The 17,948-nt window shown below is 45.3% G+C and overlaps 2 protein-coding genes across 2 annotated transcripts in view; one reads left to right on the top strand and one right to left on the bottom strand.

Moving 5' to 3' along the window:
* The first annotated feature begins 2,573 nt into the window (after positions 1–2,573).
* LOC121295783 (GTP-binding protein Rhes-like) lies at positions 2,574–4,053 on the top strand. The gene has a single exon (XM_041220821.1). The coding sequence runs from the start codon at positions 2,796–2,798 to the stop codon at positions 3,420–3,422; it is 627 nt and encodes a 208-aa protein (XP_041076755.1). The 5' UTR covers positions 2,574–2,795; the 3' UTR covers positions 3,423–4,053.
* Positions 4,054–10,824: 6,771 nt separating this feature from the next.
* The window catches only part of LOC121295471 (regulatory-associated protein of mTOR), a gene marked incomplete at its 5' end in the record, with an annotated part of 50,181 nt that continues 43,057 nt past the window's right edge, over positions 10,825–17,948 (bottom strand). The window contains 5 exons of the mRNA XM_041220106.1: positions 10,825–13,842; positions 14,111–14,240; positions 14,531–14,647; positions 15,359–15,445; positions 16,721–16,848. Coding sequence (XP_041076040.1) covers positions 13,774–13,842; positions 14,111–14,240; positions 14,531–14,647; positions 15,359–15,445; positions 16,721–16,848 — 531 coding nt within the window. The remainder of the gene's footprint in view (positions 13,843–14,110; positions 14,241–14,530; positions 14,648–15,358; positions 15,446–16,720; positions 16,849–17,948) is intronic.

Below are 17,948 nucleotides of genomic sequence, written 5' to 3'. Positions count from 1 at the left end.
TCTGTGATGGGGTTTGGAGATGGCAGTTTGATGACCAGTCTGTGATGGGGTTTGGAGATGGGGATTGATGACCAGTCTGTGACGGGGTTTGGACATGGGGTTTGATGACCAGTCTTTTGATGGGGTTTGGAGACGGCAGTTTGATGATCAGTCTGTGATTTGGTTTGGAGATGGAGTTTGATGACCAGTCCAATGACACGCAGGCACTCACTGCACATCCTTGGACTCTCAGCAGTTCTCCAGCACACAAGAATTAAAGCAGTTCTTTAGTAACCAACAGTAACTGGATGATATGTTATAATAATGGTACTTATTAATGAAGTGATATGTGTCGTGATTTGTTCTGTTTTCATGTAATTGCTGTGGGTTACATACTCTAAAATGCCATACTCTAGCTTGCTCTGCTTGGAGTGTAATGTATTTATTTATTTATTCATTCATTTCTGCAGATCAAATACCACTTTAAATGAAGGGATGTTTCACAAGGGCGCTGGTATCTCTTTCATCTTCCAAAGACATTTGATGTGCTGCCAGCAGGACCCCTATGTAAATGAGTCTCTATTCACTCTGGCTCATTGAATAGAGCCTGGAAACATGTTTTAATAAACAGAAAAACCTGCAGCAACAACCATCCCATACTGGCTTGCAGCCCGCTGATACCCTGCTCACTGCACAGGGGCAAGGGCTCCTGCAGCAACAACCATCCCATCCTGGCTTGAACCTCGCTGATACCCTGCTCACTGCACAGGGGCGAGGGCTCCTGCATTCACAACCATCCCATACTGGCTTGCACCACGCTGATACCCTGCTCACTGCACAGGGGCAAGGGCTCCTGCAGCAACAACCATCCCATCCTGGCTTGAACCTCGCTGATACCCTGCTCACTGCACAGGGGCGAGGGCTCCTGCATTCACAACCATCCCATACTGGCTTGCACCACGCTGATACCCTGCTCACTGCACAGGGGCAAGGGCTCCTGCAGCAACAACCATCCCATCCTGGCTTGAACCTCGCTGATACCCTGCTCACTGCACAGGGGCGAGGGCTCCTGCATTCACAACCATCCCATACTGGCTTGCAGCCCGTTGATACCCTGTTCATTGCACAGTGGCGAGGGCTCCTGCAATCACAACCATCCCATACTGGCTTGCACCACGCTGATGCCCTGCTCACTGCACAGGGGCAAGGGCTCCTGCACTAACCTTACTGTATCTTCCAAATGGCAAATCCAAATCGGCAACACTGATGGACCCCAACCTTACAAAAATCATGAAGGGTATTGTTATATACAGCTTTGGACAAAAGTTTTGCATCACCTAGAATATGAACACAATTTAGATCTATTTATATAACATCATGTGGTCTAATAGTAGTACAGTATTTCATGTTAGATTTTGAAATGTCATAATACAAAGTGGTGTGTAATTCAGTATGTTAACGTAACATTATGCAGCAGGTTTCATTTGACTTTACGAAGCAAAATTAGTTAATTCTATATAGAAGGTGATGCAAAATGTTTATATATCTTCATATATGAAAGATCAATTTATTAATAAAGAATTTATACAGCATTGAAGGAGAAACATACAATGCGACAATGGAAATGCTCAAGCAGTTAACTCCCTGTAAACACAGAAATCCATTCTGTACTGGATAATGGAACCCAGGGTTCACTGCAGTGCCTATTCGCCCCTCTTCCATTAGAATGCTTTGCAAGGAGTGGCAGGTTACACTGGGATTCTCATTGCTCTGCTCACCCTTTGCCCTCACTCTGTACTTCATCATGCCTACAGTTCAGGGTTACAGGGACAGATACAGTGTTAACCCAGGATCATCTTAACAGCAATGACAGCCCTAGAAATACACACAGCAAACTGCAATCATGCACATGTGACATCAGAGTGCTATGTGAGTGTGTGTATGAGTTAATATAATGTGAATATAATAAACTATGTAATACTAAAGTAAGGTCAATGGTAAGACAACCACAGCCTTTAATATCACTGAAGTACTACATGATGTGTGCAACAATAAACCCAATCCATTATGATGTTGTATCCAGCAGTCTGTGCACACACAGAAACAGACATAGTTCATTAGATGGATACAAATTTGCAGAGATTAACACACACACACACACACACAACTAATGCTTCCATACAGACATTAAAATCACACGTCAGTAAGTAGGAGCAGGACCACGTTGGGCAGAGCTCTGCCAAGCATTCAGGTACAGTGCAGTACAGCCAGCCTGCCTTCCGGGGCAGAGACTTAGATAAAGAGTAACTCAGCAGGAAGAATTATTACTGATCAAAATCACAACCAGCTACAGGAGTGCTCGAGTCTCCAGAGAGGACAGCTCTCCACACACACACACACACAGCCACTGCCTACTTTTATAACCTCAGCCTCATTTGCATGGAGACTTCCCATTGGCTATGAGAACAGAATCGTCAGAGACTTGGAAGCCCTGCGGTGTGCTGATTGGACAAGCCCTCGGAATGATCCCAGCTGAAAACTTGTATAAATAGGGGTGTGCGCTGCTAAGGCAGAGCAAAGAAACTATCCAGAGATAAGAGCATCACACTGCCTCCTAGCCATTGCAGCCGGTTAGTTAGCCATTAGCAAGCAACTAACAAGAATTAGGAGCACGGGAAAGTTTCAGCCTGAGCTAGCAAACCATAAAGGAAAGAGACAACCAACTTCTAACAAAGCACTAGTTAAGCAAGGTGCTGAAGCTAAAACTCCTTTTAAAGCAAAGGCTCTTGTAAAAGAAGCGTTCTCTCTTTGTGGAGATGTCCTTGGCAGTGAAAGAGAAGACCCAGGTGCGTCTGGTGTTCCTTGGGGCGGCCGGGGTGGGGAAGACAGCCCTGATCCAACGCTTCCTCCAGGACACCTTCGAGACCAAGCACAGGAGGACGGTGGAGGAGCTCCACAGCAAGGAGTACGAGATCAGCGGGGTGACGATCACCATCGAGATCATGGACACCAGCGGCAGCTACTCCTTCCCGGCCATGAGGAAGCTGTGCATCCAGAACAGCGACGCCTTCGCCCTCGTCTACGCCATCGACGACACCCAGTCCCTGGAGGTGATCAAGAGCCTGCGGGACGAGATCCTGGAGCTCAAAGAGGACAAGTTCACGCCCATCGTGGTGGTGGGAAACAAGATGGACCGGGAGGAGGGGAGGCAGGTGCCCAGCGAGGCTGTGCTGTCCACTGTGGAGCTTGACTGGAACAATCGCTTCCTGGAGGCTTCGGCCAAGGACAACAAGAACGTGGTGGAGGTCTTCAGTGAGCTCCTGCAGCAGGCCAACCTGCCCAGCCGCCTGAGCCCAGCGCTAAGGCGCCGGAGGGAGACCTTCCCCAAGGACAGCAGCTCCCGGCCGCCCATGAACAAGACCAACAGCTGCAGCATCTCCTAATGCAGCCGCCCTGCAGAGCTGCAGCGAGGGTGATCAACTGCAACAGCTGACAGGACAGCCTGCCCACAGTGTCTTTAACTGATGGTGCTGTGAGGACAAGGCGTTGAAGAAGTACAGGATAAAAGCATGGCTTCATTCACAGTATGATGAGCTTTGCCTGGTGGTTGGTTTGATGGTGAAGCTATGTGTGAGATCAAACAAATGCATGAGAGTTGTATTTTTCCATGTTATCGGAGCATTTGTTATCGGAAAGTTTCTTTGCAAGGTGGCACCAGAGGTGCTGAGTATATTTAAAACGTGTAACAGGAGGATTATGCAGGACTGTGTACTAATTTTTTATCTATCTATCTATCTATATATTAGCTCAAAGAAACAGCTACCCATATATATTGCATGTTGCATTTCCTTGTGTAAAAAGCTTACTTTAATCAAGAGAAAGCAATACATTTCTCAAAACTGTGACTGGCAAATGCTGTCATTTTCTAGAGCCGTTTCAGGACAGTGCATGAATTGAGTTTACACGTTGATGCTGTTTATATCAGTCCGTGTGCTGTTAGCTCTGCACTGGTTGTTTGAGCTGCAGTGCTGGAGAAGCTGAGCACAGCCAGTGTGGTGCGTGTCAGTAGTTTTTACAAGGTCTTTGATTCGAATGTTTATTTGCACTTTCATTTTGAAATGTTATGTTAAAGTGTTATGTTGCATGTTTTTCACTTCATTTTTTATTTATTTGTATTTAATGTAATTCAAAGTTGCTTTTAATTAAAATATTTATTAAAATGTGAACTGTGGTTGATGCTTCATTTAATTTCATACATGTTGATAAATGTTCAGCCCGGGTTTATTCAACTGAGTGCAACTTTTTCCATTTAAAACAGGGTTACCAATGAATAGTGCCTGTCCAGTCTTTGCATTTTACTGAATACCACCAACATTTCAAATTACACTGCGGAAGACACCATTTTATGAATTTGAATTAAAAGTAGAATTTTATAACTGAATTGTAAATTTAGCTGATTTCCTGTTGAAATCATATTCAGTTCATTTGAACATGTCTTTCATACACATTCCTCTTCTGACCAGTGTAAACATACAAGACGATAAGAAAACACAGTGACATCTCCAATAGAGTCTCATCATGCAGGCACAGGACACTTATCACATAAAGTGACCAACAGAACTCATTACATGGCACCTCTATTGCTTGATTACACCCAGTGCTTGTTATTACAACGTAATTCCTAGTTAATCGAGCACCCCTTAGTGGCAGGATGGCGTAATTACGGGGTGGTCGCATATGCAGATATCATTCCTGTAATAACTGATGAGTATTTAAAGATAGGGGTGGACAATGCAATACACGTTATGAGCGAAGAGAGCCATGCTGCCATTCTGTACCACGTACCCCGAGCGGAAGTGCAATACATCGGTACTCCGCTCTACTTGTGCCCATGCTTATGCCAAACAGACCGCGTGAAACGATGCCAGGAGACGGAATCGTCACGGGCTTGTTCCTGTGCCAGAACTGCACCAACACGCAATGCTGGGCAGGGAAAGGGGACGCTGCAAAACTAGTACGAACTTCGGGGTGCTGTAACCGGTCCCCTAGCTCGCTCCTCAGTAGTTCTGTAACGCGCCTGTTAAACTTTCCCATTCAAATAACTGTGTGTACGCTGTAAACTGTTAGACAAAAGCCTTTCATAAAATAGACAATATCAAAATCAAACGAACTCCAGATTGATCCCAGGAGCCTCTTCAGTACCAGTGGCGCAGAGAGTGTGGTAAGCTAATGCAGCAGTGTGCGCGTTTTAAACGTCATGTAGAAAAATGAAAGGCACCGGACAATATTCAAAGCAGAGCAGAGCAAGTTATGAGAGCCCGACACAGCAACTCGCGCAACCCCACTCCCAATATAATTAGACTGTCTGTGGTCTGCACCTTGCTCTATCTTTTTTTTTTTATAACTATAGCAGTTCGATGAAATTCTCGTAATTCTTTGCACACGAAATTCATGCAATTCATTATTTTTCAATGCCCTTCCCACTCTCGCCTCTGTATGCATACAGGGTCTGCATGTTTTTAAAAATTAAACAGTGTTAGTGGAGTTCAGTCGACTGAAGAAAAAATAAATAAAACCCGGTGAGCAGAGCGCTCTGCATTCTCTATCGCCCTCTAGTGGCACAATGAAAAACTGCTTTCTTGTAAAAAAAACAATGTCCAGAAAGGGGATAAAATACATAAACTCCAAAACAGCAGGCAAGGCTCGAGTGAAGTGACATCACCCATCTGCCACCATGCAAATGCATTTACTGTCATTTAAAAGTGGATTTGTATTACTATTATGCTCAATAACCAAAAGGCAATAACAACGAACACTTATAAAACAATAAAACAATGTTTTTAAGAAAGCCGTCAGGACAAGTAACACCATCCCCTCCTTGACAGCTTCCTCTCTTTACCTCAGCAATACCTGAGCTTGGAAGGTACATATTTGAAAGTGCTGAGGTTTGGGGGACCACAGTTCAACCTGCTGACTTGCCCAAACCCAACACAACAGGGCGCTGTTCTTGTGAGGCAGCTTCTGAGAATGAATTCCTTTGAGAAGATTGTGCAGCAATTGTTCAAAAAGGCTTTATTGGGAGAGCACACAGTATGAGGAGGCGTGCAGAGCAGAGAAAGAGGCTGTCGCTGTTCAGTGTTGCTTACACGTTACTCTCCCTGCTCCGTGTGCATGCACTCCTGCACGCATGCATGTATAGAAGTCTTTGTTGTTTAAAAACGATCAGCAGGCTAATGCATTGACGGGGTATACTGAACAGAACTCTGTCTGGAGGCTGTGTGGTCAAGACTGGCCAGTCCTGCTCAGAACAGGTACTGGAGGTACTGGAGATCACGCTCTGCAGACTCAAACAGCACTAATGAACAGCAGCAGTGACAGCGTGGAGGGGGTTGAAAGAGCTCAGCTACTCTAGACTGCCATTACTTTCAAAATGAAACAACGCACATTATACTGGCAGCTTTCTTTAGCACTGTCTGAGGCTACTTACCAGCCTCTGAATACAAACAGGAGCAAGAACAACTTCTCTTTTGAAAACAGTATTACTATTATTATTAGAGATGAAGGGAGGGAGAGAGGGGGAGAGAAAGAGGGAGGGATGGATGGAGAAGAGGAGGGAGGGAGAGGGAGAGAGAGAGAGAGAATGAATGGATGGCAATGTTATTTCTTTTTTGAAGTGCTACCTCACATTTTCACACAGCACTCATACAGCAGCTCACTGCAGCTGGAACAATCAGTCATACAGTTGTATTGATGCTCTGAGTGTTGCTTTCAAATAGGACCCTTGCATTAAAACACAAGTCTGGGCTGTCTGATAGGTCTGGCTTATGAGCTGCTGATTTGCATTGTTACACAGGTGGGCAAAGTAAAATCACCCAGCCATGGTGGAAATAAAGTATTTTCCTATGGTGAGGGCTGCCCTCATGTGGTGAATAAATGGTACTGCATTGAATTCTGGGCTCTTCTTGGGTTCCAGAAACAGAACCTAACCTGCACATTACCCTGATCACTCAGAATATACCAAACCTGCACATTACCCTGATCACTCAGAATATACCTAACCTGCACATTACCCTGATCACTCAGAATATACCAAACCTGCACATTACCCTGATCACTCAGAATATACCAAACCTGCACATTACCCTGATCACTCAGAATATACCAAACCTGCACATTACCCTGATCACTCAGAATATACCCTCACAGAACTGAAAGCGCAATCCCATCCACTGAACAAGGAAAACTTTATTTTAATGGAACTGTTAATTCAAATAACTGAAACAGCATATTAGAGAGACGAGCCACACAATACAAAATAAATATGCTTCAGCTTTGCTGCAGAGCTGGAAGTTGACTCCTCTGGCTTGTGGGAGAGTTGGAAAGCCAGGCTGCGCTTCTCTCGTCTGAAGGGTTACTGTGTGGACTCCAGGTTATTGTGATAGAGCTGTGCGTATTCAACAGAGCCCTGCTAACAGAAGAAAGAGGAAGTGGCGTCACTGGCTGGTTCAGATCTGCACTTGATGATCTTGGCTTTGGAGTGCAGTACATTTTCATAATCTCACTGTTTCTCACATGCAACCCGTCACACCGTTCATTAAAGGAAAACCTGCCCTTTTAAAAGCGTTCTCGGAACGAATCCAGGATATCTGCAGTATGTCTTTACACTCATAACCATAGGCATCAATTAGACCCAATTCCTTTGGTTTCCCCTGCTCTTGAATGGTATCTAGTATAGTGATTTTATACAGGCTATACTGGGATCCTTCGCTACTTTAGGAGAAGTAGATTTGTTTAGATTTGTTACAAGTTGGTGCACGGACTGCCTAATTGTGATGGCTTCCTTCCTGGTACACAAAGCCTGCTCCTGTAAGATGTTTGCAGATCTGGAGAGGTACATGACTCTGTGCAAGACCCTTGTTTGTGATGAGGAAGGAAACCTCAGCCCTGTTCCTTTGTGACAGCAATGGAAACTGTGACTGCCTGCCCTCTGCGGGCTGCAATTACAAGCAAAGCTGCGGACAAATACTGCACTCCTTTCTACTCACATTCTTCTGATAAAACCCTTTCATTGAAAGACATCCATGACCCACACAATCGATGTTGTAATTGTAGTCAGAATTTATTTTTAGAAACTGTTGTGTGTCTTGAGAAGGCATCTTTCTAATGGCGCTGAAAAACAGTACACTGTGCCCTTCTAGATGCTGAATTCAGTGTGCTGGGTGTGCAATACTTACACGGTCCGTGCTGTCTGGATCTTCTGAAATGATAAATCAGTAAAGCTTGTTAAATCACAGTTCTTGACTCTAGTGGATATTAGTTTAACATACAGTGATTGAGTTCATATACTGTCCTTTGTATTAGATAACACTGTGACTGTATGATTGAGTTCACATACTGTTCTCTGTATTAGATAACACTGTGACTGTGATTGAGCTCACACACCGTTCTCTGACTTTCTGAGTTCACTGTACACTGTGTCTGTCCCTTTCATCACAGGAGCTGTAAAATGGATTGAGAACACTGGTCAGAATTCTAGAAGGATTTGTCATGTTTCTAATATTACACTCAATAAATAAACTCCCAGTTCAGTTCAAATGGCTTTTTTTTCTGAAAGACTATATTTACATGATTCTATGAGACATTTCTTTTTTGATCTAGTCTGTAATTTCTGTTAAATGAATCAATTAAAGGATGTTGCTCACAGGAATTTGTGTGGTTTTCCTTTGTTTCTTTTTTGCTTTTGCTGTTTAACTTTTAAACTCCCCAAGCAATTACCTCTGCTTGTGTCGGGCTCCACATGCATCACCTCTGTATATTCAATGGCAGGGTCACTGGAGTCCTCCCCACAGCCCACATCCACGCTGCCAACTGAAATGAGAGCAACACAAGTCAACTGGTGCGTCCGAGTGCCTCCGCCATTAGAACAGCCTACAAGAGTTCCATTGTCGTTCTGCTAACTCAGCCTTGCAAAATCACAGCTGCCGTGGTTTAACAGTCCTGGCAGTGCAGTCTGTCAGTCGGGAGGCACAGTACATTTACTGCAAGCTTCCAGTTTCTGTTTCTGGTCAACATAGCGATCGTTTGTAGTATTGCTGCTTGTGATCTATCATTATACAGTGTATCAATAAAGTTTACACTGGAACACCTTCACAAGCTCTGAATGCTGTGTTTGTCTGATCAGAATGTATTGAGCAGATCTCACCGTCAGCAAAAAAAAAACTGTAAAACTGTAAATGAATGTTTTTTAGGCGCCTGGTCTTTTCAAAGTGCCTGTGACTAACGAAGATCCAATTACACTCAGAATGGGACTGGTCACTAGAACTGTTCAAACGTATGATAAACCATATTAATAAACATGGCAAACCAGAGTATGGAAAATGCATCGCTTGACCGTGGGAAAAGCATGGGGCAAAACTGCAAAAAATACCCTTGCTAGCAAAGAAGTGTCCCTTTACTAACAAGTGTGTGCTCACCATACACTTTGATTAGGACCGGGTCACTGCTCTTGGTTATTCCCTTTGCAGTCACATTGCAGGAGTAAAGCCCTCCCTCGGCTGCAGGGGTATTCTCATTCATGTAGCCTGACTGGTCAGCGGCAGCACTTTTTAAAGCGCCGTCCTTGAGAAGTGCGTACTTGAGTTCCGGCACAGCGGACAGGTTCTGTGCAGCGCTGTACCTGCTATAGCAGGTCACGTTCAACAGTCCACCTTTGTTTATTTCATGATGTTCAGCAAGACTGGTTTAGAAAACAACTCTGAAACAAAGAAGACAGAAACAGCTTTGACCACAATCCTGCTGTCACTCTGTGTTCCAGCAAATCAATCCTTTACAACTGTGCTCTATCACGGAAACAGTCTAGGATCCTAACAACGCGTGCATATACTGTACGGACTGAAAAGGCATCTCACCTGCCACACGAAGGGTCTTGACAGTTGATCTCTGCACATTGTTCAATTCGGATATGCACTCATAGTCCCCCGAGTCCTGTGACTGAGCACTGCTGTTGTAACTTGCACTGCCGGTTTTATGCGTCAGGATGTCTTTTTTCCTGACGCAGAGCCCCCACTGCCTCACACTAACACCAGCATGACATGATCACACTCCTGCAGAGCCCCCACTCCCTCACACTACCAGCGTGACTCTTTAGTTGAACCCTTGGGTGGGGGTCTAGTCTAAACAGGGGCAGAATCTATAGACCGTCTGTAATAAACAGATTACTCTGCAATACCTGCTTCTCTCTCAGCAATGACCTATTACTCAAATGCAATGTTTAACCATTCCGACAAGGGTTTGAATGTCAAAGCACAGCAGTTACCTGTCATTTCCACTACTGCTATTGCTCACCTGTTTTTACAGTGACCGGTATATATTATTATTGTACAAAGTGTGCATTCTTATATTTTGGAATTGGCTATGCTTTATTCCTCACTAGAAATCTTGTATTGCTCTCTCAACTATGTAACATGTGTTTTTGTTTTTGTTATCCAAGGACAGGAAGTGCTGAAGTGTTTATTTGTATCACAGGGTTCTGATTGGAACAGAATATCTTTGGTTAAACGGGGTAGTGCGTAACACATCACTGACTGGCGTGCAGTTGTGCTGTCTGTACACCAGAGGGAGCTGTAGGTCTACACTGGGTGCTGCCTGGCAGACAGAGATGCACTCCTCTAAAAACAGCCTGCAACGCCTGGTATCTGTACAGGAGTGCTCCCAATTCCTCTTCTCAAACGAGAGCTGAGCAAACCGCACATACTTTTCTATGTGTGAAGAGTGGGAATGTCTGGGGTTAAAACCACATCCCACAATGTGTGTGCAAGAGAAACAAGAGAAGAGAGCGGCACAAAGTCTTGGGGATTTGGTTTATTCTGTAATAGATTTCTCTCTCTTCATACAGACAATGTTCAGTAAAGCAGAGAAAACATTTCTTTGTACTGTTGTGGAGAACCCCTGATTGATATTCTAAAATGATACACTTTTAGCACAATATTACAAGAGCGTTTTAAAGAGACTATTGCCAGGGGTGAGTTTTTATCTCCTCTGTCCACGGTCCCCTTGCACCCCCTAAAGGTGCGACTTATGCATGCAAGGGTCTGGCAGATTACAAGGCTCTCGGGGTTCCAGCCTTCACTGATAGCTTTGCCCAAGGAAAATTTCTCAATTTCTTCATTTAAACAGCTATTTTCTTAATTACTCAACTCTAACATGTGTTTCCAGGTCTTTAGCCATTGATAAAGAAAACAGAAAAACCTGCAGGACTGTGGCTCTCCAGGACCAGCATGGGTCAGCCCAGAGAAATAACGCTGCCATCATGCATGGATATTAAACAGGGGGGTCCGGCCAGAACGCCCTCTGTGAGAAGTCTGAGGCTGAGACTGGAGCTCTTGAGATGGCACAAGGAAAAAGTTGCAGCGCAACTGTGTTTTAGATCAGTTGGTATGAAGTGTCAGTCAAAATATTTAAAACCTCAAGATTATGAAATGAGGGTTGCATTTCATCAGTGAAAATGTAAAAATGACAACTGAATATTGTTGAGGCTGGCAAAGCACTAAGTGTGCTATCATGCTTGGAATAAAGGACGAGCTGCCAGCGCAGTGGGTAAATTAGTATGCAGCGCCACAGAAACTGTTAGCTATTTGTTTTTTCTTTTTTCTTTTGTTTGCATGCGTAGTGATACATGTGCATTAATATCTCCTGGGAGCCCCCACCCCCCCACCGCCATACCCCTCTGCCACATGAGGGTCTCATAGCTGGGGGGGGCTGTGCTCTGACGGGTCGAAACTGGACACTGACGTACACAACTCAGCTGTCTGGTTCACATCAAGAGAGACTTCACAGAAGTTGAACTCCGCTCCAAACACCATGTGGACCTTGTGTGTTAAAGGCAATGATCCTGCAGGTGTACAAACACACATAGGGCAGAGAGGGTGTGTGTCAGCACCACTATTTCACTGGGGGATGTACTGTCCCACCAGCACTTACTGTACACTAAGTTACTAGAGCTATATTGAAATATGTTGCAATCCATTTAAGCCACATTTACAAGGCTTCCCAGTGCACACCAAGGGCCAATTTCCACAGCCACAGCAAGTCCGAGATTGTTTTCTATGCAAACCAGGCTACAATTTTTTTTTTTTTTTTTTTTTTTTTTTTTTTTAATAAAAATGAAATTCCTTGGGGACAATGTGCCGGTACATCCTGCAAGGAACCAAACGCACATCCAGCTCAGACCAGCACTTCAACGTCACCTCTCTAGGGAACGCGGTGTATAGCTTCAACTTCACCTCTCTAGGGAGCACGGTGTATAGCTTCAACTTCACCTCTCTAGGGAGCGCGGTGTATAACTTCAACGTCACCTCTCTAGGGAGCACGGTGTATAGCTTCAACTTCACCTCTCTAGGGAGCGCGGTGTATAACTTCAACGTCACCTCTCTAGGGAGCACGGTGTATAGCTTCAACTTCACCTCTCTAGAGAGCGCGGTGTATAGCTTCAACTTCACCTCTCTAGAGAGCGCGGTGTATAGCTTCAACTTCACCTCTCTAGAGAGCGCGGTGTATAGCTTCAACTTCACCTCTCTAGAGAGCGCGGTGTATAGCTTCAACTTCACCTCTCTACAGAGCGCGGTGTATAGCTTCAACTTCACCTCTCTACAGAGCGCGGTGTATAGCTTCAACTTCACCTCTCTAGAGAGCGCGGTGTATAGCTTCAACTTCACCTCTCTAGAGAGCGCGGTGTATAGCTTCAACTTCACCTCTCTACAGAGCGCGGTGTATAGCTTCAACTTCACCTCTCTACAGAGCGCGGTGTATAGCTTCAACTTCACCTCTCTAGAGAGCGCGGTGTATAGCTTCAACTTCACCTCTCTACAGAGCGCGGTGTATAGCTTCAACTTCACCTCTCTAGAGAGCGCGGTGTACAGCTTCAACTTCACCTCTCTAGGGAGCGTGGAGTATAGCTTCAACTTCACCTCTCTAGGGAGCGTGGAGTATAGCTTCAACGTCAGCTCTCTAGGGAGCGTGGAGTATAGCTTCAACGTCAGCTCTCTAGGGAGCGTGGAGTATAGCTTCAACTTCACCTCTCTAGGGAGCGTGGAGTATAGCTTCAACGTCAGCTCTCTAGGGAGCGTGGAGTATAGCTTCAACGTCAGCTCTCTAGGGAGCGTGGAGTATAGCTTCAACGTCAGCTCTCTAGGGAGCGTGGAGTATAGCTTCAACGTCAGCTATCTAGGGAGCGTGGAGTATTGCACTTGCTTAATTAAAGGTATTGGGTGAATCCAGGGAGCAGGACTTTGTTTCAGCTGAATCATTTCGGGTTTTAAAGCTGTGGTGCTTTCCTGAGCGGATAAAACAAGGCTGACAGAAAACTGTTAAAAAACATCCTTGACAGTTATTATGTGTGCCTCGTCAGACTATTGTACAAAAATACATTATTATACTCAGCGACCAGGTTGCAATAAAAAGCAGGACTCTCGGTGGACCCCGAGGACCCCTGCTCTGCACTAGCTCTGGAGACACACCAGGAGGACTATTTAAAAAGAGCAAATCCCACAGGGGCGAGGTCTAAAATAGGTCTCTAATGTGTGTCTGCAAGTCTATGTACACACACATATACATACCTCAGCACAGCCAAGTCTATGATCAGCAGCCCAACGCGGATCTAACAATACACTATAGTAATAATGATTCAAGTGTTGAGTAGCAGCAGCCATCACTAGACAGTCAAGTTGGGAATTGGATATATACAATAGGAATTGACACCACTGCTTGAGGAGCTTCCGAGGTGAGTCCTTTCTGCCGTTATCTCATCCTCTTCTCCGCAGAGTAGATGGACATGTAGTAGTCATTGCTGCCAACTGCCAAGTGGGGCTATCAAACAAAAACACATCATAAGCCCCTGTTCTCTGTGCATTCACTTTAAACATTACCATTAAAACAACATATTACCAATCAGTTACGTAGATGACATCTGTTTCCTCTTTATATTTACTGCTAGATCTTTATATATATAAGGGCAGCTGGCTCTCTGAGCTATATATGTATTTTTATAAGAAGAAAAAACAGTATATTTTGCACTGCTGCTTGAAATGACAATGATGACAATGAACGGCAGTAAAACACAGTGAAGTTTCAGTACCCAGTAAGGATGGAAGGCCAGGCAGCTGATGGCACCGATTCGCTGTCCCATGAACCCGTCGTAGTATTTGATGTTGCTGATGACGTCTCCGCTGGAGTTGTACACAGCGATGAACTGATTCATAGAGCCGCTGATGAGGGGAATGAGAGGAGACACTCATGAGACTGGTACACTGCTCCTGTTCTGCACTGTGCTGATTCAGAATGGCTTCACTACCTCCTACTGCAGTCCCAGCTCTAACCTGGTTTGAGATCACAGTCCCTCAGCTCTCGAACCGCTACACCCCACTGCCTCCTTCCCAGTCCCTCAGCTCCCACCCATTCCCTCAGCTCTAACCACACTGCCTCCCTCCTCTGTAACAAACAGATCACACTGTCTCAGCTCACACAGCTCCCTTTACTCACAGCAGACTCTGCTTACCAGGCAAACAGGTTGGCTTGTGGGTGGATGTCCAGTGCTGTCAGCCCCTTCACTGTCTGCAGCACATTCACTGAGTCGGGCATTCGAAGCTCGAAGAAGCGCACGTCTCCATTCACACTGGAGCAGAGAACACAGAGGGGGCTTAGCGAGTTGTAGACACAAGGGATTAGTGTCAATCTAGGTAATACCAAGGCATGTACAGTGAGCTAATGGCAGCATTACTGGAATGAACTTGCATAACACTGATCAAAGGACAGAAGATGCAACCATTCTGGTCCCCACAACTGGGATTAGGGGTGTTCATATTTACATAAAAGCACCCGACCAACTCAAAATGATACTGCATGCATGTTAGAGATGAATGGCAAACACAGTGCAATTAACAGCAATTTACATAAGCAATTAACTGACAAAGTTACATTTGCTGAAGGCAGTTTAGTCTGTTCAAATACAGTATGCATCCATTTGTAACACAGTGATCAATATTTAAGAACACAAAATACTAGTTTAAACAAGGTCCCCTGGGCCAGCACAGTTTGTACCCAGTCTGTATATAAAGTGCATCTTAGTGGAGAAATGCACTGTATCCTTTGCTATTCGTAAAGGACCACATGACTGAGAAAGCTGAATAACATTATAAATAAAAAATAAGGAGCACGTAAAAGCCAGTCCCCCCCTCAAATGCGCATGCACACACTCACACACACATCTTCTCTGAGTGACGTGCTAGCAGGAAACCTCCATCACATCTTCCCTGAGTGACATGCTAGCAGAAACCCTCCATGACATTAATAGCAAAGTGTTATTGAAGGCATTGTAAGCTTGTACCTGACACTGACGATGTTCCCTTCAGTCTGCTTCTGCAGGTGTACCTTCACCACCCAGGCGCTGTGCTCACGGTATGTCACCACACGGCTGCGGGCGACACAGAGAGACGAGGAGATCACACAGAGAGACACAGGGAGATCACATAGAGAGACACAAGGAGATCACACAGAGAGACACAGGGAGATCACACAGAGAGACCACACAGAGACACACAAGGAGATCACACAGAGAGACACAGGGAGAGACACAGGGAGATCACACAGAGAGACACAGGGAGATCACACAGAGAGACCACACAGAGACACACAAGGAGATCACACAGAGAGACACAGGGAGATCACACAGAGGTCACTCTGATGTCCTTGTAAATCAGCTTGTTTGTACTATTGATCAAGTCCCTAATAGTGTAAACCTGCTGCACTTTGTGTGGGCAAGTGGGCCACAAGAAAGAGCTTATACCAGAGACTAACAGCCACTCCGGGGTAACCCACTAGAGCAATGGTGACCAATACGGGCGGATCACAAAAGACCTTTGGTGGATCTCTGGACAAATGAGAACAAGCACTAACATATAAGAATACAGCAGTTTCTGTTACAGCTGATGGGGAGAGCCTTCTGTGCCGTCCAGTAGCTTAGATGAAAATATCCAACAGTTTCTGCATATGAGACTAATAAATGCAGGTGCACGTGTGCGACTCCAAAATCCTAAAGGTTGACTATAAAAAATAAATGTGATTAAAGTATAAAAAAAAAAAAAAAACCAGCGCACAGTCGATCTAAACTCAAACAGGGCAAGAGTAATTGTATTCTGGGAATTCAGTTTAATGAAGTTTGTAAGAAAGGAAGGAAAAAAAGATTTGTAGATATTCAATAAATTTGAGCAAAATTGTATTTTTTTTTTTTTTGTGTGTGTGCCCCTAGATTTTTTAGGCACATATGTTCTTAAGAACAAACTTTGCGTAGAGCTCTGCTTACAGCAGGTTTCAGGACTGAAAAATGCTGTAGGGTTCTGTTTTATAACTACCTGTGCTTAATATTAAAAATGCTTTGATTGTGTGTTTGGTAAGTTTTTGTTGGTTTTGGTTGTTTTGTTTTATTATTGCTATCTTGCACATTGGACACTTATATTAAATCCCGCTAATAATTGTTGGTCATAGCTTACTGGTGGATCATGGAGCCCACTGAGATCCCCCGAAATGGATCGCAGTGTTTGCTGTATTGGCCACCACTGCACTCCAGGGATCCTAAAACCCACCTTCGGGGACAAGATTCCACCTCACAGCTTTACACAAAGGCTCTTCCAATCAGCATATTGAGCGATGCACCAAGGGCAGTTATTTGGTAAAGCTTTCCGAGTGTTACCATTCGTTGGGGCCCATCCTCCTGTCGTAGACGCGAACAGATCCGTCCCCCAGGCCCGCGGCGATCAGGGAGCGCTGAGAGTCGCAGGACAGGCTGGTCACACAGCTGTCTGCACCAGTCGGGATGTCCTGGGGATGAAGCAGAAACAGGAGAAAGGTCAGTGGAGCCCATCCACAGCTCCATGCTAATCAGGACTGGGCAAACCCTTCCACAGCTCCATGACAATCAAATCTGGGCAATCCCATCCACAGCTCCACACTGATCAGGACTGGGCAATCCCTTCCACAGCTCCATGCCAATCAAACCTGGGCAATCCCTTCCACAGCTCCATGCCAATCAAACCTGGGCAATCCCTTCCACAGCTCCACACTGATCAGGACTGGGCAATCCCTTCCACAGCTCCATGCCAATCAAACCTGGGCAATCCCTTCCACAGCTCCATGCCAATCAAACCTGGGCAATCCCTTCCACAGCTCCACACTGATCAGGACTGGGCAATCCCTTCCACAGCTCCATGCCAATCAGGACTGGGCAATCCCTTCCACAGCTCCATGCCAATCAAACCTGGGCAATCCCTTCCACAGCTCCATGCCAATCAAACCTGGGCAATCCCTTCCACAGCTCCATGCCAATCAAACCTGGGCAATCCCTTCCATAGCTCTACCCTAATGAAACCTGGACAATCCCTTCCACAGCTCCATGCGAATCAAACCTGGGCAATCCCTTCCACAGCTCCATGCCAATCAAACCTGGGCAATCCCTTCCATAGCTCTACCCTAATGAAACCTGGGCAATCCCTTCCACAGCTCCATGCCAATCAAACCTGGACAATCCCTCCACAGCTCCATGCCAATCAAACCTGGGCAATCCCTTCCACAGCTCCATGCCAATCAAACCTGAGCAATCCCTTCCATAGCTCTACCCTAATGAAACCTGGGCAATCCCTTCCACAGCTCCATGCCAATCAAACCTGGGCAATCCCTTCCACAGCTCCATGGTAATCAAACCTGGGCAATCCCTTCCACAGCTCCATGCCAATCAAACCTGGGCAATCCTACTCCCCGAGCAGACAGCCTTGGAGAGAACCTCCTTATTCTGCCGTGTTCAGGTACGGTTTAGGAGCGTCTGGCCAGGGATCTCTTACAGGCAAGACTTCAAAGTGCCGCATTGAAAAAAGGTCTCGTCGCTCTCAGATCACTGGCACCAGACAATTTAAGCAGCAAATTTA

Source organism: Polyodon spathula, chromosome 20 (assembly GCF_017654505.1).
Source record: "Polyodon spathula isolate WHYD16114869_AA chromosome 20, ASM1765450v1, whole genome shotgun sequence".
Lineage (NCBI taxonomy): Eukaryota > Metazoa > Chordata > Actinopteri > Acipenseriformes > Polyodontidae > Polyodon > Polyodon spathula.
This window is presented reverse-complemented; position numbering and strand designations above follow the sequence as displayed.

Bases quoted from the DNA above. Each gene is read 5' to 3' on its own strand.
- LOC121295783 (XM_041220821.1), top strand. From the start codon at position 2,796: ATGTCCTTGGCAGTGAAAGAGAAGACCCAGGTGCGTCTGGTGTTCCTT.